A 23,461-nucleotide genomic window follows, 5' to 3' on the forward strand; every position below is an offset into this window, starting at 1 on the left:
TTTAGGTATATTCCTAACTTTATAAAAGTAAAAATATGAACACAAGTAAATAGAAGAAAGCTCAATGAGCCATATATTTTATTCATTCTTGGATAACATTTATTTGCAAGTTGTAGTTTTTTTTAACTTGCAAATAATACATGAGCAGTATAGAAATAGTAGAATAATAAAATCACCAATTTTGAACCATTTCGTTAATTTTCCCCACATCATATTCGGTCATGGAAATATCTTCAAAGTCTTCCATTTGGTCCGGTCCACTAGCTATCAAATCTTCAATTTCTTCCTCTTCGCCTTCCTCCGCTTCTAAGTTTTGGTCGCGTCGCTCCGATCTAATCCAATCGCGAATGCACACTAGTACTTGCAAGCTAAAGCCGGATAATGAATGTCTATGGTCTCCAATTTCTTTGTCTTCCTTGGCTAAATGAGCTCTCCGGAAGCCACGGTTGATACTTGAACCGTAAGGATATCTCGAGCCGTTCTTGAGAGTATCGGATAACTTGCCTTGTACTTCTTCCACCATGCTAAGACGTCCAAGTCATCCGGCTTCCTTGATATCCACATTTGGTCGCATCAAATAAAAGTTATATTCATCAAAGTTTGCAGTATAAGAAGAAGTTGGCTGTGAATGTAAAACTTTTAAACTCGACAAGCCCTTTTTGCTACTCTGAGAAGTAGTAGGGCGTGAAGCAACGGGTGTAGCACGTTCTTCCAAATTTGATTATCATTTCAAAAGTTACTTCGGATTGTTGCAAAATCACCAACTCCACTAACAATATTATAATTGCAAAATTAATAATTGAAACTATAATAAGACTTTGTAATATTTATTTGAGAGAAATATAAAGTGACTAATTATTGCAAAAGTAACTATAATTGAGAGATTGAGATTTGAGAGAAAGAGAAGAGTGAATTGGTGTGAATTAAAATGAAAATGAAGAAGGGTTTATATAGGGGTGAGGGATTGGTTAAAGTGTTAAAAAAAAAAGTTTGGGGGTAGAGGGGGGCCAAAAATTAAGTAAATGACCGTTTGGCAACGGCCATTTTGCAAATGGACCGTTAACGGTCCAATTACTCCCAAATTTAACGGCTCTTTAAATTTTTTTTTTTTTTTTTTTTAATTTAACCGGTCCGGTTCCGGTTTCAAAAAAATGGGAACCGGACCGGTAAAGAATTAACGGTTAACTGGAACCGGTTAACCGGTTCTACCGGTTCCGGTTTTAATCGGTTCAACCGAACCGGTTGACGGGCTTGAGCAAACTGATAAAAATGTGTTAAAAAGTGGCACCCTAGCTTTCCCTATGACTAATTTGGTCACTCTCCTACTGTTGATTGAACTCTTTTCCTCTTCTCCCAACAAGAAATTCACATCACCAGCTTCTACTATGCTTCTTTTCCCCTCCTAGTACAGGTACAGCTATTGTTTCTCATTTACTTAACTATGACATTATGCAGATATAGTCACTAGTAAAAAACAGAAGAAAAAAAAGGTTGTCCAATTTACAATTATCAGATTTTTCAAATTAAAAATAGATCTACTTATACTAGGTATTGGAATGAAAAGAGTACAAATAGAGCGAAAAAGATTCTGAAGATAACCACCACTTTTGAATAACTTAATGGTCATTCAAGTTGTAGGAATAATTAATGGGATGTCAATTTGTTAGCATTCAGGGAGATAATTGGAATTTTCTAGCTGTTTTACTTTGCGGGAGATATAGGTAGTTTGATGACTTTCTTGTCACTAAAAATGAAAAGTGACTTTATTTAAGTTATTTCTACAATTTGGATGATCATTTGAGAAAATGAACTCCAAATATCCCTCCGTCATTTATAAGAGTTCTCACTTTCAAGCCCTTGAAAATGAAACCGTCGAGCGATTTGTCTTAAAGCGGAAATTCTCATAACAATTCAGATTAGTGGGGCTTCAAAATGAGTTGTGAACATCGAATGAGAAACTAGAAAAAATTGAAGATAACCGTTGTTGCAACAAGTAGTTGGTTCAATGCATGGTACTACATCCAAGTTACTTGAAAATACAAGGTTCAAAATAGTGTATTTTAAAATATAGAGAAAATCTATCAATTTTTAGCATATGCATACATAATTCGAGTCGAAAATAACTCGCCTATGATGTATCTCTAGCTGTTTATTGTTATCTAATGATGCAAGCAATGCATCAGCCGCAAGAGTTGTTTAAACATATATTCCCAACGGTCACATGCGCCCTTCAAATTTTGCGGACGCCTGTGATCTTACTGTTGGATTTAAATGCATCCCAATGTCCGTAACAAGCAAAAAATACTTACCATTTCTGTTCTTCCTTAATATTCGTTTAATAATTTCTACTAGTGGCCTTTTTAAATAGAGAAAATGTTAACCTATCACCAACATATATGGACGACATAAGAGAATAATTGAATGCAGAATGATTCCTACAAGTTAAAATAGGTGTGTCCCAAAGCTGATGCTTGATATTGACTCTAGGACGTCATTTTAGTACTATATCGCTACATCTGTGCTTATAAACAATCATCAGCCCTACAATACAGACTCATTGTTATCGTTTAGATAACAGTGTTTGGTTCTTTTCGTATGAGTTTAGCGTCTGTGCATTATCAAGTACATTTTCTTTACATCATCAAGTTAAGATTATTTTTTTCTTCTTTAAATTATCACGTTAAGATGACCCATAACGAATGAGTATAACTAGCTATATTGTATTTCTAATTTAATAACTTAATAAATAAATATAGTAATTAACTTGTTATAACCAGTTAAAATGTACTCATAGTGTAAAAAAGTTTTAAGGTATATTGTAAGTTGTAATATTCCTTACCGTATCTGGGAGGAAAAACATAAACAAAAGAGAATAATGACAAGTAGGGGTGTACAAAGTAAACCGACAAACTGCACCAAACCGATAAACCGAGTCAAACCGAGAAAAAAATCCGACAAGTGGTTTGGTTTGATTTGGTTTGGTTTTGGAAAAAAAAAAAACCGACCATAATTGGTTTGGTTTGGTTTTAACTAAAAAAAAGTCAAACCGAACCAAACCAACCCGACATTACATGAATTCAAATTTTAAAATATTTTATACATAAAAATATTTATTTGTAATGTAATTTATAAATATTTCTTAAATTTTTTTGTAGTTCTTTAACTATTATCATATTATTCAAGCTTGAACTTCAAATTTTGAATGTCAATAAGTTTTATATCCTATGGATGTTAGTAACTCAAATAAAGTCCAAACCAAAACTAACTCAACACTAATGCTAACAAAAGAAATTCAATTTACCACTAGGAATGACAATAATGTTGGATATCTATTCTTCGTTTGCATAATTTATTTAGAGAGTGAAAAAACATAACTTAAGTTTTATTTCTTTGCCATGTAATTAATACTTATTAGCCGTACTTATTTTAGCATGACTTAGTATTTTTAGATTATGGTCATTTTCTTTATGGCTTGTTAATATGCTTGTTAATTAACAATATTTATTTTGACCGAATTTATTAGCTTTTGTTGAATATTTTAATACAATGTCATCACTCTTCTCACATTTTGTGTTATTTTCTTAAGAAACACCTTAATTATATAGTTGTATCTTACTAGAACTAAAGAAATATTTGAAGTAAAAGTTATATGTTTTGTATCAAGACTATTCCGAAAAAAAACCCAAAAAACCCGAGAAAACCGAATAACCCGAGAAAACCCGAGGTTGAAAAACCCGAATTTTATTGGTTTGGTTTGGTGTATAAATTTAAAAACCCAACGCAATTGATTTGGTTTGGCGTTTAAAAAATCCGAACCAACCCGGTCCATGTACACCCCTAATGACAAGATTTGCACTGCGGGTTTTAGCAAATTTTCCGTCGGAAACTACATATTAAACCAAGGAGTACTGTATCTCAAATATTATACTCCGCATTTTATCCGGTTAAAAGATTATTGGGCATGCAAGATCTGATCTATATTAATGATAGTAAATCTAGTATCGGGAAAACTAATTAATCCTAGAATTCTTATAATGGATTTCGTGTGATGTAAAATACCAGAATTAGCAAAAGTGTAAGAGCATTAATACAACAGAGTCACATTGCAGGTAAGAAGAATAATTCGAAGACTAATAAAATCAATAACACCTCACGTTATATGCTCTAATTTGTTAAATATAAACATCGCTGGATTCCAGTCTTGCCATCTTCCAACCCCATGTTAATGTCCCCTTCCCTTCCCCAATTCCATGTTCCCACTTCGCTGACTTAACACCGTCAAGTTGACACGCACACACATATATACAGTAGCTTACTATAGATATTTTTAGCTAACATGATTTCTGGTACTACAGGGATCATGGCCTTTGTTCCTCCTACACCCGATATTTCCCTCAATTTTCAAGATAATCACCTTCCTAATTCCACCTCCCCTAAACTCTTTTCCTCTCCTTGTCTTCCTCATCAAGACTACAATAATGGTAAGTTCCTCTCTCCCTAGCTATCCCTTAATTATGTGAATTCAAGATTTAAACTCAACTCATCGTACTTTTGAAATTAAAGTCCTCTAAATTTAGATTTAACTTAGATCGATATTAGCTTGATCCCTTCTTTTTTAATCATAACTATATTGCTAGTCAATTATATTCCACTTAATCCCTCTTTATGGCCTCATTTCTTTCAGACAAATAAATGAAAAATCTTTCTCTTGTTACATGAATTTAATTTTCATTTCACATAAATATTTGTTGAATTTAGCGATATTTCAGAGTCGATCTCTTAGATGGTAGTTATTTTTTTTGTTGAAGGAAATTGAAATCAAGAAAGAAAAATGACTTTATGAGATAGTAATAACTATTAGTTGAGTGGCTATATGAGACATCAATCTGATATTTCACACACACACACATATATATATATATATATATATATTTCTTACTAGGTTCAGTTGAACCCATAGCACATAGGATTCATAATTGTGAGGTGATCACTAATTTAGCGATGTTTCACCATGTATATGTCTCGCTAATTTGTTGTCGTGATGAATATAAGCAGGTGTATCATCAATACTGATGAGGAGATCCATGTCGTTTTCGGGTGTGGAGAGGTGCGATAATCATCAGGATTTGCGTGTGGACGATAATGAAATGTCTGATGACGATGGTTCTTCGCAATTACTTGGGGAGAAGAAGAGGAGGCTTAATATGGAGCAAGTGAAGGCACTGGAGAGAAGCTTTGAAGTGGCTAACAAGCTCGAACCAGAGAGGAAAATACAGTTGGCTAGAGCTTTAGGTTTGCAGCCCAGACAGGTAGCTATATGGTTCCAGAACAGAAGAGCAAGGTGGAAGACTAAGCAATTGGAGAAAGATTATGAGATCTTGAAGAGACATTATGACTCACTTAAGGCTGATAATGATGCACTCAAGGCTCAAAACAAGAATCTTCATTCTGAGGTAATTAAATCACTTAAATAAATGCACAGTTAGATAATTTCCCAGGATGAAACTTAGGGTAGTGAAATTTAAACCGCCGCCTCCTGATCCACCATAGCACGCCTGCTAGAGGTGACAAAATTGGCTCAAATTTGGGCAGGTCAAAACGTGTCAATTTAGTAAATCGATCATGCTTTATCCCGTTCAAAAAAATTGATTGGGTCCTAATGGATTGGATCAAGACGGGTCAAATGATGCTTCACAATCCAATCTGCCCAACATGACCAACATTCTATCCTTTTTTCAATTCTACTTTTTGAGGGGGGAAAAAGAAAGATAATGTATCGTTCTTAAATTATTGTAGCTTAACTTCATCTAAATTTACATATACACTTCTCAAACTCAAGTTTGATTTTGTATATTTGAGTTTGAGTAGGCTGTTTTGACCTGTCGGGTTATAATATTTTGGCCTAATAGTTCGATAAGTTATTTTGAGTTTACCCCTTTAAATTAAGCCAACAAATGAATCATAACATAACTCGTTCAGAGCTAATTAAGCAGGTCAGTAAAAAAAATTGCCACCTCTAGCATTAGCACATATACTCTTCATATTAGCTACTTCACTGGCAAATTGGAGTGGAATAGCTCCCCAGATATTGATTTATAGGAGGTTTATGAAAACACGTACCAATTACCAAAATCACATTTTTATTAGATACACTTTCTCTTTATGGTATTCCACAACTATTATATTAGATAGGACTCAAAATCCAAATTTCCTGGTCGAAGTAAAGAATTTAAGCCGCAGCCAGATTCTTCAGAATCCTATTTGATGTCATATACGTAGAAATATCAATTACTATATACTTCTGTTATGCACAGTTCCCTAAAGTTTGTTCATTCATTAATTGCCATGCATAATTCTGGTGGCTGCTACAGTTATTAACTCTGAAGAACAGAGAATCAGGCGGAGCTGGTGCACCAATGATTAATCTAAACAAAGAAAACGAAGGATCTTGGAGTAATGGAAGTGATGAAAACAACAGCATAGACGTAAATCTTGGAACCACCACAACAAGGACATCATCAGGTGACAGTCCATTTTACTCCAATAATAATAACAAGAATGTTTTCCCAGAATCCAGCCAAATACCTACAACTAGTCTGGCCCAGTTCCTTCAAAGCTCATCAAGACCAGATCTCAGCCAGTGCCTCAAGATTGATCCAACGGTCCAAGATGAAAGATTCTGCAACATGTTTACTCCTGTGGTGGATGATCAGACAAATTTTTGGCCATGGCCAGAGCAGCAACAGTTTAATTAATTAATTTTCTTTACTATTATCATTCAACACTCCCCCCTCCCCAACTCTTCTTTTTGTCCTTTTTGTTCTTATTGCCAATAGTTTGTAATTCTTTTTGGGTGTATAGCAAATCATGTAAGAATTATTACGAACCACTTGATAGTGACGATGTGAGAGTTAATTAATGAGAAATGGATTTTTTTTCCCTTTTCTTCTTTGTGGTTTTACAAGGTTATTCTTCCGATATACATATGCACTCAACATTTATGTTCACGTCACTGAATCCACTGGACTCTTACAACTTAGTAAAACTTTAGTAACTTTTGTTAAATATTTATACTCCATGTTAAGTACGTATTAAGTTCAGTTAAATCCATCTCTAGGCATAGTATAGTGTTTTTGCAAGGTTGGACCACTTGAGATAGCAGCTTAATTAAAATAATATGTCGTGTGGATAATAAAAGAGAGCCATGTTCCATGCAATATTAGGAGAACTTGTGTGGGGTCTCCTCCTCTGACATTAATTGGACCATAACATTATATTATTGTAACAAAAAAAAAAATGTTGTAGTGTGGTGATCGTGGGGTGGGGGGAGAAGATTCTCTCCCTGCAGTATTAGTTTTTTGAATTTATGCTCCAGTTAATTATGGAGCCCCCTTTTGTTAACTGATTTTAATTTAAACATTTTATGTGACAATTCTTCTGTCTGGTGAAAAAGCGTTTGTATATTTGTATGAAGATGAGTTTCAAGAATCTTCTTTTGATACTGATAATTGCTATAGGATGATAGAATAATTGCTTTGCTGCAAAAACAATTGGATACCATGGTAATCACCAGTGTTTCTACTAAAAAGGCTTCTTTTCTTACCTTTATTTTTTGTTTGCCTTTTTTGGGTATGTCGTGAACTAAGAAACCTAAACGCAGCATCTACTGATTCACGCACACGTCAAATATCACCACACTTTTTTTGCTTTTATAAGCGTGTATAGAGCTTTAGGTTTGTGAATAATGTAGACATCGATCAAGTTACCTAGCCATGAAAAATTCATAAAAAAAATGTAATGACAAGACATGTTTTCATTTTTCAGGTAATAAAGTTTTAAGACTAATTAATTTAGAGTTGAGGTGTAGTTGATTGAATGAAGGCATGAAAACAATCAAGAAGGAGAGAGGCGCACATGCTATAAAACAAAGGAGGGTCCATTTCCATGCTGATCAAGATATCCGTTCTACGTAAATCGACCCCAATTAGCAGTAGGTTTCTTAACCACGTTCTCCATTTTGGCCCACAATGTGACGGCTGGTGTCTGGTTTGGGCCTACTAGGTTGCTTCATGTGTGATGTGTGTGATGTGTGTGTGTTTGTGTGTATATATATATATATATATATTTGTTTTTTGGTTAAAATGGACATAATATTCTTGTCGAATTTAGAATTTTTAAATCCTGGGTGGTCAAAACATTTAATTTGAAATCGTTACTTTTTAAAATGGGAGTTCAATTAATACCTTTGTGCGTTATGATTACTATTAGTTTTAGATACAAAAACATAGTGTTTGGATAAAATATAATAGATTCTTAAGCACTAGTGGCATGTGTATAGATCCGTTACTGTATAATAGTTAAGCGTTATTACAAATATTACGTTACTACGAAGTACGAATCATGAAGTTTTGGACAGGAGCACCATTTACTTTTTTAGTAGAATCGAAATTTTTATGATAAGCAGCTTTCAGAGAGGAAAATTACCTTGGATGCTTTAAAGGTAAAGGATATGAAGTGACAATTGTCGATGATTTAAGTTAACGAACTTTTGGGCAATTGACACATGCTTACACTTATATAATTCTGATTTTCTCCTTTAATTTTAATTATTATATTGATTTTTAATTTTAGTTGAAATTTCAGATGAATCTTCATTTTCAGTTCCTTTATACTCATACTGCTTCTCCTTTAATGCCCGTTTTAACTGAATTGTTATTACATATTTCTTTATGATTTAGATTGCATCCAATGGGAAGTATGACTCCTTAATATTTCTTTGTGATTTAGATTGCATCCAAGTTAGTTACCTCCTTTGGTGGCCTATTATTTCTGTTGGGTTTAATTGATAGGTTGAATGGGAAATAGAGGGAAAAGAAGTGGAGGAAAAATGAGTTATTCCCTCTTGCTTTATGAAATAAGCATTTGTCCCTCATTGATAGTGGAAAGAAAAGTTCTCTTACTTAAAAGTAGAAGTACTCCTTCTTGTTTCTAAAGGGTTAAGAAGAGGGTCTCTTGGCTCGACTTCGGCTTATAATTTTGGACCAAATAATTATTATTTATTTATTTAATTAATTAAAATATCCAAATCATGACCCGTTAGTAACACGGATCAGCGTGTCTGACCCGCGACCCATTTCTTTCCCGAATTATTTTTAAAATTTCCCTCCGTTTTTGTTTGTTTAAAAAATTGTGACTTTCTGAAAGGTTGCAAACCTTTTCCCAATCAGTGCTTCAATGGCTATATATTTTCGTTGATCCTTAGAATTTTTCCTTACGAAAATTTTCTGATATTCTTCTTCATCTTTTCTGCACTTCTTAAAATCTCATGTGATATACTGCCTTCGAGTGGTTCGCCATCATCAAAATTTGTTGTACCGCTATTTGGTGAGTAAATCGTTCTATCCTGGGAGGAAAGATTCCAACACCTCGGGTACATTGAGGGGAATAATTTCCTTAAGGACACACTGTGAATTCAGTGGGCTCGATTTTCTTCCTTAAAAAAATATTTTTCAGATACTGTTTTGATATTTTCCAGTTTCTGGTTTCTACTTTCTTATTTTACAAAGTTGCTGTTTTCTGGAATTTTAACAAACTTACTGTTTCAAAGTAATTATGCAATACAGATTATTAACAATCTTAAGGAAATTATATTTTATATATTAATCTGTATTCTGTTTTGGAGACTAAAACCTGTGTGGTTTTCTACTCCGTATGAAATTTCGTGTTCTGACTTGAAGATATAAAAACTTCGTTGGAATATTAAACTTCATACTGGTACAATGATTTGAAAAACATAAAAACTTCATCGTTGTTGTTGTGAAAAGTTTGCTATTCTGATTATTAAAACAGTTTGTCAATTTTGACAAGTGAAAAGAAATGGCAATTGAAGGCGCTACTACTTCTGCGACTATTGCAACAACAAGCCGAACTGCTGTGCCACCGGCGAAAAAATCGGGGAAATTTTCTGGCGCCAACTTCACAGGATGGCAGCAAAGGGTGTTCTTTTGGCTTACCACTCTTGGTATGCAGAAGTTCACCAATGAAGACCCTCCAGTGCCTGCCGCCGATATGCCGGACAATGAAAAATTTATGATTGCTGAGGCGTGGAAACAGGCAGATTTTCTATGCAAGGGCTACATCCTAAGTGCTTTGGAGGATGATTTGTACAACGTCTACAGTGCTATGAAGGCTTCGAAAGAATTGTGGGATACACTTGAGAAGAAGTATAAGACTGAAGACGCATGCTTGAAAAAATTTGTGGTTGCGAAGTTTCTAGACTATAAAATGATAGACAGCAAAACCGTTGGAACCCAAGTTCAAGAGCTTCAACTAATTTTCCATGACCTTATCGCTGAAGGTATGGTAGTCAACGAAGCGTTTCAAGTGGCTGCAATGATTGAAAAGTTGCCTGCTTTGTGGAGAGATTTCAAAAATTATCTAAAGCACAAGCGCAAGGAAATGAAGTTGGAAGATCTTGTGATTCGTCTTAAGATTGAGGAAGATACGGTTATGAGAGCGAATATCGCTAAAGAGGCTGCCCCAAAAAGTAAGAAAAGAAAGAAGTCCATCGGACAAAGAAAGGAGCAAGCCAAGAAAAAGTTCAAGGGCAAGGGTCGCTATAATTGTGGAAAGGCTGGCCACAAAGCCCCAAATTGTCGTCTCCCGAAAAAGGACAAGAAAAATGGAAAATCCAACATGGTGGAGAAGAATGATGACATTGATGATCTGTGTGCAATGCTATTGGAGTGCAATTTGGTTGGAAAGCCAAAGGAGTGGTGGCTTGATTCTGGTGCCACTCGACATGTTTGCTCTGTAAAAGAAGCATTTGCAACCTGTGCTCCTGCTGGACCCGAAGAGGAACTGTTTATGGGAAATACTGCAACAGCCAAGGTTGAAGGATATGGGAAGATACTTCTGAAGATGACTTCCGGCAAGGTGCTGACTCTCAACAACGTTCTGCACGTTCCTACAATTAGGAAGAATTTAGTTTCAGCCGCACTACTCATCAAAAATGGGTTTAAGTGCGTGCTTGTTAGTGAGAAAGTTGTAATAAGTAAGAATGAGATGTTCATAGGAAAGGGCTATATATTTTCGTTGATCCTCAGAATTTTTCCTTACGAAAATTTTCTGATATTCTTCTTCTTCTTTTCTGCACTTCTTAAAATCTCGTGTGATATACTGCCTTTGAGTGGTTCACCGTCATCAGAATTTGCTGTACCGCTATTTTGGTGAGTAAATCGTTCTATCCTAGGAGGAAAGATTCCAACACCTCGGGTACATTGAGGGGAATAATTTTCTTAAGGACACACTGTGAATTCAGTGGGCTCGATTTTCTTCCTTAAAAAAAATATTTTTTAGATACTGTTTTGATATTTTCCCGTTTCTGGTTTTACAAAGTTTGTTGTTTTCTAGAATTTTTACAAACTTACTGTTTCAAAGTAATTATGCAATACAGATTATTAACAATTTCTTCGGCTTCTTGCTAATTAGCTATTGTTATCCTTTTTTATTAGCTTCATAAACTAATATTTGTAAAACTATTTGTTAATGGAGCATTTTGCCTGTCATATACGTCATTGACACTTTCATTTCTCTCATTATTCAGCCAGTGACAATCTCGCTAAACTCAGCAGAAGTTGTAGTACACAAGAAGATTATTTCAAGTGGGCTAAATTGGTCGGTAGAATTGTTACCTAAACGTTATGAATGATTATTGGTTCATAAAACTAATATGTTTGGGGCAGATATGACCAATAAAACTTACTTATTGTATCATAAAATCATCAAGCTATTTATGAAAACAATAAAAGATTTGGCCATAGTAATGTAACTAATTGCATAAGTGACACATATACCAAGAATAATGTCTACAAAGAAATATTAAACGTGTATTAGATAACATCTAGTATACCTTATGAAATAATTAAGTAAAATGTAATTTAAAACATATCTTAATTTAATTTTTCGCATATGTAGATATTTAATCATTTTGAATTCAAGTACACGGTTACTAAAATAGGACCAACGTCCATTATTCTTGGATAATTGCACTTTTTTGACTAGTATCTATTTTATAACTCCAACAAATATTTCAGATTATGCATAATTTTTATCATATCTATTTCAAATATTTATAACATTCAATGACCTTTTTACTCTTAAATCATATATTACTTGTATAATATTTTTGTATGAAAAATGCATAAGTTTTACTATATTAGAAAATAGTCTAAAAAAATGAGTATGATTCATATTAATATTTTTTTTTAAAATTAATTTTAGTATTTACATAGAATACAATCAATACACGTGTAACAAACATACGTAAAAATTAGTATATTTTATTACTATATGTAATAAGGGGCAATCAAAAGTTTTTGTCGTCCTTAGTTAAAATTCAACCAAGGCTCAGCAACCAGAAGGCATCCTCTTTCAAATTTGCCCCTGCTTTAATTCTTTATTACTTCATCTATTATAGAATGTTGGTACAAAAATCAAAGCACTCTCAGGTCCTTTGTGATAATACCTGGGCACTTAGTCCAATTTTTATGGGTGACGTCATATATGTACTATAATAACTTCTTCATATGGTGATTGTGCTACACACGTGGTTATTGCTAATTAATTTTGCACTCCTAAGTCCATTCCTCCGTGACATCTGTAATTGGTTATTGTTAGTAACTATTTATGAATCTTTTTTGCACTTTACTTCCTCCGCTTCATATTATATGATATGATAATTTTAGTTTTTATATTTGGTTCGAAAAAATATTTTTTACGTAATCAAGAAGCTATTTATGATTTTATTCAAATTTACTCATATTTGGAAACGTGAATAAAGACATAACCAAGAATCCATATATATTGAGACTACTGATCAAACCTCGTATAATAACATCGTTGGGTTTGAAATTTTTTGTTTATTATAGAGAATGATTTATTATATACCTATAACAACATTAACATTTAAAGAATATTTATTTATCATAGGCAAAAAAGATGCATAAAATCTAATTTTTCATTTTTAATTCCCAAATTCTAAGCTTAATCACACTTTGTATAACGAAGGAAATTTTTTTAATGATGAAATTAAGAATATACATGTGATATTTTTAGTCATAAATTAATATTAAATGATCAAATATTTTGTCAAAATCTCTACACTTATTATTGGTAATCATTGATATTCTATTTTTATAAGATGGTTAATTATTACATTACCAAATATATATATATATAGCTATTATATAGGGGTAATTTTACAAAGAGCGCATTGTTATAAAGTTGATTGTTGCTGTTATAAGTGAAATGCTGTTATAGAGAAGTAAAATATAATATTAAAAATCGGTTAAAAAAAACTTGGCTGTTATAGAGAGATGTTGTTATATGCGGATGCCGTTATAGAGAGGTCTGATTGTATTTAATCAAGGCTACTTAGTGAAAACACTTCTTCCTTTTTAGGGATATAAGTGATTTCTTAAGGGTGTGTCCAAGCTAAAACACCATATAATATGGACCGAAGAAGATATTAGATTGCCCATTACGTTATTTGTCATTATAAGTTTTGGCAAAATTTAGGCAACTTTGGAGCCACATTTACATTTCCAACTGGAGCATTTATTAGATTTTACTAATTATTCTCCGTCGTTTCAATTTATGTGGTGCTTTTCGTTTCACAATAGTCAATTTGACTAAACTTTGAAGTTAAATTGAATTAGATCAACTTAATATTTTAAAATTGATATTTTGATAATTAAAAACTAACAAAATGTAATAAAAATTGAAATTTAGCTGAGAATTACTATTTTTAAGCGTAAACTATCTATGAAGGCAAAATTGATTCTTGAGATTCATTTAATGTTAGTTTCTTTCTTAATTTCATCTAAATTACTAAGCTTAAATCACCACATTTAACTAGCATAAACTCTTATCACATGAAATATCAGGAGTGAAATTAAAGCATAAATGCAAGAAAAAAAAGAATTTATTTCCATAAATAAAGAGATCACATGTTCACACATTCAGAAAAATACCAATATTTTCAATTTATAATTTTCACCAAGTTGTAATTATTTTACATAATTTAAATCACATTGCGTTAAAAAAATGTCGAGTTACTTGTTTCTTTCGGATTTGCTAATTCTCCTATAATCTTTTGGTTAAAATTTATTTAATTAGCCGACTTAAAAGCTTTGATAAGTTTGGTAGAGCTAACACGCCTCGCAAGTAACTAGTATATATATCTATAAGAGCAAATAATAGATAAGCTCAGAATCTCTTCAAAATTCCCTAAATAACTGACCGACATATCCTTGTTTCTTGAAAGGGAATTGAACTATTTTATAAGGTTAGACTAGTCAAAAAGAGTTGGTAAAATGAATGAGAAGTCATACAAAATATGTGGTTTAATCCCCAAAAGTCAAACGATCTTATTAAAATTGTCTGGCTTATATCTAAGGAAAACAGTTTAGAAGGGAAATTTGATCCTCGGGTCTTATAAAATTTTAAAGTTAAGTAAATCTATCTGAATTGTGAAAATTAATTTTATTTGATACATAATGCCCTTTCAATTAGATTATAAAATAGTTTAATTAAAAAAAGTGATCTGTAGATATAAACTACTTCAATTTAGTTTTCCTTCATTTGGGTTGGGAAAAAGTCATTTTCTCTGAAAAAACGTGATCAGTAGATATAGACTACTTTAATTTAGTTTTCCTTCATTTGGTTTGGGAAAAAGATATTTCCTCTCAAAAAACGTGCATAAATGCTGCTAAGAGCCCGTTTGGATGAGCTTAAAAAAAGTGACTTTTATGTATAAAGTGCTTTTAGAACTTTTAAGTGCTGAAAGTTATTTTTATAAATAAGCAGTTGAGTGTTTGGATAAAAGTGCTTATGCTGAAAATAAGTTGTTGATGTGTTTGGTAAATAAGTGCTGTAAGCACTTATTTTCTGTCAAAATGACTGAAATACCCTTAAAGCTCGTTAATACCATAATAAGTTGATTTCAAAGATTTTTTAAACTCTAAAGTTGATTCAAATCAAAAGTAATTTATATTTTAAAATCACTTCCACTATAAAATGTTTATTTAAGTTAATTTTTTATAAATACATGTTACTTAGGGGGGTGCATGAGCTAAAAGAGACACTTATTTTGGAATGAAGGGAGTAATATCTTCTTGATTTATTTCATTACTAGTGAAATTGCCCGCGCTTGCGCAGGTACGAAAGACAATGATTTTACAAATTGACACTTTTGAATTTTTTTTTCCTTTTTTTTTTTTTTTTGGGAAAGAAGAAAATAATTTCTCATGTAACCTGGATTAATCTTATATTTATTTGAATATTTTCTTTTCTTTTTCTCTTTGAGCTATACATTTGACTTCAATAACCATTCAATCCAAGTCTAGGAATAATAAAAAAGTAAAGTGCTAATACAACCGAAAGCACTCCACTATAAATACAAGAAGTGGAAAATATTCATATAATACAAGCATCAAGCATTAGAAATGTCACTAGCAATCATATCACGAAACCCCATCCAATAGACATCATTTTGTTCTCCTACATCTTCGACATCTACATTGTTAGCTCTTGAAGTTGTGCCAATATCATTAGAATCAACCGATGGAATATAGCTCTCATTCTCGACTGTTTGGAATGCATCATCCACATTGCATTTCTTTCTAATATAATTGTGAATGGCCATAGTAGCAAGTACGATGTCCCTTTGTGTATCAATGTGATAGTATGGCATGTCTCTCAAAATAGACCATCTTACTTTCCAAACACCAAATGTGCGCTCTACTACATTTCTACAAGAAGAATGTAAATAGTTAAATTTCTCAATGCGTCCTCTTGGCTCTCGCAGTTGTCGAGTTGCACCGCGGCGAAATTCAGCTAGGTGATATCTTACATTATTTCCTTTGTACGGAGCCATGTATCCTTTCATGTGTGAATATCCTGCATCAACTAGATAATATTTGTTTCCGCGTGGATGTGGAAAGTTGAGCTCTTCTCTACGAAGGGCCTCAGCAAATATACGACTATCGTGAGCTGCTCCTTCCCACTGAAATTTCCATGCAAATGTAAAACACATATTAAAATCAACAACGGCGAGAATATTTTGAGTCGGATAACCTTTACGTCCAATATATGGTATCTCTTGACCTTCTTCGTAATCTAGCTTTAACATGTGTGTCATCAATTGCTCCAATACAGTCCTACAAGAAGTGGATGTAAAATAAGAAACTTGGGATCCATTTTTTTCTCGTTGAATTCTAAGGGGCAAGAAACTATCATAAAGCTTTTGTTATATAAGGGTAGTAAAGATACAATGCAGAATAACAAATTATCATAAACGGGTTACTTACTTTAAAGAAAGGGAGATATCTTTGTTTACATGGCTTGTGAGAATCGCAACCATCATTATAATTTGGATGTGGTTGAATGATATCTCTTGCAAGCTTACAAACGGCCTTTAAAACACTATGAAAGTGTCTATGAACCGTCTCTCCAGAATGTTGAAAGATATCTTGTATCATTCAATTTCCAACTCCATGTGCACAAGTCATCAAGAATATGCCTAACATTTCATGTATAGACATTCCATGAGTGGGTTTAAGCCCATATTTATCAGTTAGGTCATTGGATAGATCAATGAACACCGCCTTCTTCAATCGGAAATTTTCATAACAACGAGTCTCATTTCCTCGTAATATCTCTTGAATAAACTCATTTCCAGAGCGCATTGATGTACGACAAGGTTCTTTGCATAGGTATTTTTCGCAATGCAGTAAAATGTATTTACCCGTTATATGACATAAAGCCATCCGCTCCTTCTCATCTTGCTCTCTCCGAATCTCTTCTAGTTCTTGATCTTCGTCATCTAATAAATCACTTAAATGAGGAGATACCACATTGCAAATATCCCAACTCTCCATTTAACTGAAATGGAAATGACTCAAGTTAGTAAAGAATGAAATTTTTTCCAACAACCCAATTTCAAGATTTTTTAGAAACTCCATCGTTTCAATGCACTCATATCCATTGTTTTGACCCATAGCAGCAATGAGGCGACAAAGAAGAATACGCTAGGCGTAGGCAGCAGCGCGCGCCCACAGCAGCACAAGCCACAACCACCAGCCAGGCGCAGCGCGCAGCAGCCGCAGGGCGCAGCCAGCAAGAGACAGCAGCTCATCTCAAATTACTATTCCATCAAAGAAAAACAACCACAACAATACATAAAGTTCCCACATTCATTAAAGCCAACACAACAACAATAACCATAAGGTCTAAGGATACAACCACAACGTCAACACAACATTAACAATACATAAAGTTTACACGTACAACCGTAAGATTTAGGGATACAACCGCAATGTCTAAACAAGAAGCAATAAGTAAAGTTTACACGCACAACCATAATGTTCGAACATTAAACAATAAAAACATTTAACCATAGCAACGCAATCAGCCCATTTTCTGAAGGTGTAACTGATAGTTATACTCCAACCAAGATTTCCGAGCTTCATCAGTTTCCATCTTAAGAAAGCATTGACGTACATCCTTCTTAAGAAACATGTTGCAAACATAGTTGTACTTTCCACTCCCAAACAGAATATCAGAAAAATTTGCCAACATATTTATACACTTATCGATGACGGGATCATCTACCGAAGGATGTGCAGATGCTTTTACTAGACATAAACTCCACTTAGAGAGTGTATATCCTCTCTCATTGATGCCGCACCAGATTTTGCCTTATTTTTTTGACTTGATTGCTAGTTCCAAAGGTATCATCAATTGAACCTCGTCTTTTAAGTGACGGCTTAGGAAACATAATAGAATTCACATTCTGTATATCATCACTTTCATCATTCCCTTCATCACTAGGATTGATAAAGTGTTCTTTGTCATAGCCACCAATATTATTTGTTCCTTCTTCATCAAGATCTACTCGAATGCCAGACATTTGTTCTTGATTCGCTGCACGTGCTCTTTCTCCAGTAGCAACAATATCAGAAAACAACGCATCATAGCGATACCATATTAGTGAAAGATCTATTTTCCTGAACTTATTATATCGATCATCCTCCTGTAACAAAAAAAAAATCAAAACTACTTTAAACTAACCAAGAAATTTAGCAATGAAAGAAAAAAAGAAAGACATATAGAAAAATGTGAGAGATGTACCTTAATTTTTCGCTCCCACCAATCATCATCTCGCTATAATTGTATTTTTCGTGGCATCCCATCCTAAACCCTCGTCTCCCCTCTCATCAACTTCTTAAAAAGAATCCAATCTTTTTTCATGTTATCCCAATGATTTTTCATTTGTTTTTTATCATAGTTTCTTCCCGTGCTCTCGTTGAATTCTTCAACAACATTATTCCATCCATCTCTATTTAAATGAGTGTGTGGTCTACGTCCTTGTCTAATCTCATTTTCACACAAATCTATAAATTTAATGTTGGCATCATCATCTCACTTAGCATTACTTCGTGCTTTACTAGTTTCCGCATGATTGAATGTAAACAATCAAGGAAGGAGAAATAAACGCTCATGAACTACGCCACATCATAATGTTGGCCGCCCAATAACTAAACACACAGCCCACAATTCCCTAGTCACACTTTTTGTACACATACCAAAATAGAGAGATAATAAAGCCGCGACCACGAACGAAGAAGAAGAAGCCAAAAAGAAGCGAAGCAAAGAAGAATGGCCACGCAAAGACAGCAGTTACACAGAAGCATAAAGATGGAATCGGATAAATAAGGGTTGTGCGTATGCCCAGATTGAACAAATACCAAGCTTTTTTTTCCAGAAGATACTTATCCTTTAGAACATAGAAGAACTAAATTTGAAAAATTAGGACTGCCATAAGATTATGGTATCGTGTCCAAGTTTGTACTCTTTAGCACTTCCATGTTTTCTAGCTAAACGTCTGTTCATATAACTGGAGATACTTAGCAAATTACGCTAACCATTTTGGCAGAAGTTTAAGGCAATTTATGTTGCCATCGGAAAAAAATATACTACTCCATAACAGATTGACGGTCAAATCTCAGTTATTCACTTGCAACCATACTGAGATGGAATGACAAGCAAAACAAAATTAGTAAGAATATAACAAACTAACCCTTATGATAATGGGTCAACACCAGACAGCAGTAGCGAGAGTAATCAACATGTGTGTGTGTGTATGTAGATATTCATATAGAACGACAACTATTTTTGTAAGTTAGTATGTCTGTACATACTTAAATGCACTTATGGACACTTGAAAAGTATCTTATATCAGTCAGATTTCACTCACTAGTCACTACACAGATCTATTAGTAAATCAGCTGTATGGATGGAAAAATTACCAAACAAAGTGCAACGGAACCAAGGAATGAAGTCACTAAACTTTAATGGCCAATTGATACAATATGGTTTTGGAGACCGGTTTTACCACAACGGTCTGTTGGAATAATGAACACTTGGTTCCGTGGCTTTATAGCTGAATAATGATCACAAACATAAAACAAAACAAAAATATTCAAGACAAATATCAAAATAAACGAATCGATCATATTGCGAATATTTACTTTTTCCTTTTTTCCACAATACTAGGATCAAGGAGAATTTGATCATTATATCCTTATCTTCAAAAGTAGCATTTTTACCGGGAAAAGCACACACGCGATTCATTATGCACAACGGGGTTCAGCTATTTCGATTGGAGACGAAAAGCATGGATTATCGTGTTTAAAACTAGTGCTACTTCTCTGTTAATATCACCTTACTATTTTGTGTTAAAGATTGCATATGCATCTTGATTCTTCAAAGACCAATAAATCAAAATTAAGTTTTGGAGATTCCAACAATCAAATTTTCAAGTCGTCCAAAACATCGTAGTCGTTCCATGTCCAAATTTATATAGCACATTTACAAGATTGTTTGCTTTTTAATTCCATTTGATCCTTTCAATTGCTTGGTCGTTATCAGAGCAAAAGGACGAATTGTTTCACCATTACCATTTTCTAAGTCTACTGATCTATCAGACTCAGCTACAGATGAAACTCTTCTAGACTCCATCATAACTTCACCAATCTCACACTCAGTAGCACAAGCAAAACTATAATACAATATTGAATCACCTTCGACAACAATTTCAATCCGTAATATCCACGATAATCAAACAATTATTTCAAAAGCGCATTAACAAAGGTCGATTTCAAACAAAATTGTTCAAGCAATGCTACAGACGAAGGAAATCAAAAATGAAAGGTCTCACTGATTACACTGAAAAATTGGAATGCAAAATCGCACGGTACCTTTATCGACAATATCTCAACAACGAAGAAGCAATTTCTTGAAACCGAACTTAGATACTAAAATGCAAACACAAAATCAGTGATTAACAACGAGCTTATCATCACTGATTCTACTGAGAGATTCAGCGTAGAAAAAACACAAGTATGCAGAAAAATCCACACGCAAGATGAAATAAAGCTAAATTACAATTTGTAGAGCAAAATCAAAGAATAAGGAAGAAGAATACCTTAGATCAGTAGAAACTTGAAGAACTCAAGCGATTTTCAACATTGATTTTAGATTTACAACCTTACATTTTTTAAGAACTCAGCGATTTGGGAAAATTTTAGAGAGAGAAAGAGAGTGTGGGAGTGAAGAAAGTTGTGGGTTTTGTAGAAGATGATGAACACAGATCGTGGAGGCTGAGTTGTTGTAGAAGATGATGAAGAGGCTGCGTTGTTGTAGAAGAAATGAGAACAAATCGTGAATTTTAGGGCTTTAGCTAAGAGGGTATTTTGGGAATTAAAATAAAATATAAGGGATATAAAAGTAATTTCCATGGTCAACGAAAATGGCTTTAAGCCCTCCAAAAAAAAAAAAGTTAGGATTCCCAACTTTTCATTTTTGGGTGACTTTAAGCACTTTATGGCTTAAATTTAGCATTAGCCAAACACTACAATAAGCTAAAAAGGGCTTATAAGTTGGTTTGACCAACTTATAAGCCCATCCAAACGGGCTCTAAGTTAAGAAAAAGACGAAGACTCTTTTGACAATGAATAAGAAAAAAAGACTAATTTAGTTTTGAAAGACGTTTTCCGTGAAAACCTTTAAGAATGCATGGGAACAACGTTTGAGTTGAAACCAAAGAAATATTATTTGAAGCATGAATGTTCACGAAAAATCGAAAAGCGAACCAAATCAAAAGAAAAATTGATATTTTTTTAAATTTGATTTGGTTTTAATTTCTAAAATTTAAAAACCGACAAATATTAGTTTGGTTTCAAATTTAAACAAAATAACCGATCAAAAAAACTACATAAATATTTATTTAAAATAATTACACACACGCACATATATATATGTTAATCTTTATATAAAACTTAAATTTTTTACAATAAATCTTTAATCTTTTGCATTCTTGTTTTGTAGTCTACTTTTTTGCTTTGATAGTTATTTAGTTCTTTGCCTATTCTAGTTTAATTTATATTTTGATAAGTTCAAGAATTTATTTTATATTATCAACTCACTTGTCTATAACTGAATTTTTAATTACCATCACTGATTAATTCAATTGTCATCAAGATATATTGACAAATGACAACTTTTCTTAAAGAATAATTGGCTTGATAGTGTTACGTAGGATATAGTAATTGAAATATGTGCTTGACCATGTTTGTGACATCCAACAAAAAAGCAAAAAGAGAAATAAAAATTGAATCGATGAAAAATTAATTTAATTGATTTGGTTTGGTTCTAACATTTAAACTTGATCCTAACCGAACCATAAATGCCCCTAGTTTAAAAAAATATCTCTCTGATTTTTAAAAAATAAGTCTATTCATTTTTTAAAATGAATCAGACCCCGCCCACTAGAAAAAAAAAACTACTATGTGGCTTTAAAAAAGTATGTCTACTAAAAAATTGGTTAAGCTATTTTTTAAAGTCACGTGACATTTTTTAATTAAAAAATAACCTAAATGAATTTTTTTAAAAAAATTCCGTCAGCGAAAAGAATATATTTGCACCATTTTCTAACAAAGAAAAGATATTTAAACCATTTTATATATATATATATATATATATATATATATATATATCACTTTTATGATGAGAGGTACATCTATTCTAAATCGTAAAGTTGAGGGTTATATTTGCATCTTTGCCCTTCTTTTTAAAAGAAAAACTTCAAATATCAGAGACCATTCTTGACTGTATAATAGACCTACCCTTGACTTAAATCCAATTAGATTATTCAACAGTCAGTTAACACTTTTTGAATAATTAAAAAGATTTGCCTGCAAGTATCACAAAATTCCATTAGAATCCCCCAATTATAACTATGAGCGTAGGTTCAAAATAGTCTCTTAACTACGCACTTAATAGTTTTGGTCTTTTAAATTTGCCACAAGTTAACAAAAATGGATCCTTAACCATAATGGTAGGTTAAAATAGTCCCTTAGGTATGCACTTAACATTTTTAGTCCTTTAAGTTCGCCAAAAGTTAACATTTTTAGTCTCCGGCAAAATATTAACCTAATTCTATTTGTTAGATTCGAAGAGAACTATAAAAAAAGGGAAATTAGCGAAAACTCGCATTTAGAGGTACACATAAATTACTAAGAAAATGCCAAATACCTCGGGACAAAACCGATGACGTCCGACAGTTATAGGGGAAAATAGAGGAAAACCCAACATAATAATGTTAGAAACTAGTGTCTCGAACACATAAACCGAGGGAGTCCATCAGCTAAGTAAAATACATTGGACTTTAGAAATCAATTAGAAATAGTAGAAACTATAAAAGGGTCACTACTAGAAACAAGCGAAAAATTGATGGATGAAAATTGACGGACACTATCAAAAAGCCAATGAACTTTTTAAATTTTTTATTGTTTTACGAAAACCGACGGATGTCTGCGCTTATCTTTGGACAAAAAAGCACGGAAATTAGCTTCTTTTTTTTTTTTTTAAAAAAATTTCACTACAACGGAAGTATTTATTTTTATATCGTGTTTTCACTAAAAATCGAGTCTAATATTTAGCTAGTTAATGGACTCCCTCGGTTTTAACTGATAGTGTCTATTAGATTTTGTGTTTCGAGACACTATTTTCTAACATTATCAAGCCTGTTGGTTTTTCCTCAATTTTGCACTATAATCTACGTACGACAGTCGGTTTTATCCCGATATATTTGACCTTTTTTAATAGTGTCTACCTCTAAATGTGAGTTCTCGTTAATTTCCTCTTTTTTTATAGTTTCGTCAAATCTAACAAATAAATTTCGATGAATATTTTGCCGGAGACTAAAAGTGTTAACTTTTGCCGGACTTAAAGGACCAAAACAGTTACTATATTTTAACCTACTCTCATAGTTAAGGTGCAATACTTGGCAAACTTATAGGACCAAAATTGTTAATTGCATAGTAAGGGACTATTTTGA

General features: G+C 33.1%; 2 protein-coding genes across 2 annotated transcripts; both read left to right on the forward strand.

The window, feature by feature from the left end:
• Positions 1-4,207: 4,207 nt before the first annotated feature.
• LOC132047106 (homeobox-leucine zipper protein ATHB-13-like) lies at positions 4,208-6,941 on the forward strand. The gene is made up of 3 exons (XM_059438009.1): positions 4,208-4,481; positions 5,056-5,453; positions 6,372-6,941. The coding sequence occupies exons 1-3, from the start codon at positions 4,337-4,339 to the stop codon at positions 6,753-6,755; spliced, it is 927 nt and encodes a 308-aa protein (XP_059293992.1). The 5' UTR covers positions 4,208-4,336; the 3' UTR covers positions 6,756-6,941.
• A 2,935-nt stretch (positions 6,942-9,876) lies between these two features.
• LOC132047900 (uncharacterized) lies at positions 9,877-11,232 on the forward strand. The gene has a single exon (XM_059438875.1). It carries the CDS (start codon positions 9,877-9,879, stop codon positions 11,230-11,232), a length of 1,356 nt encoding a protein of 451 aa, XP_059294858.1.
• The last annotated feature ends 12,229 nt before the right edge of the window (positions 11,233-23,461 follow it).

This window comes from Lycium ferocissimum, chromosome 2, assembly GCF_029784015.1.
Source record: "Lycium ferocissimum isolate CSIRO_LF1 chromosome 2, AGI_CSIRO_Lferr_CH_V1, whole genome shotgun sequence".
Taxonomy (NCBI): domain Eukaryota; kingdom Viridiplantae; phylum Streptophyta; class Magnoliopsida; order Solanales; family Solanaceae; genus Lycium; species Lycium ferocissimum.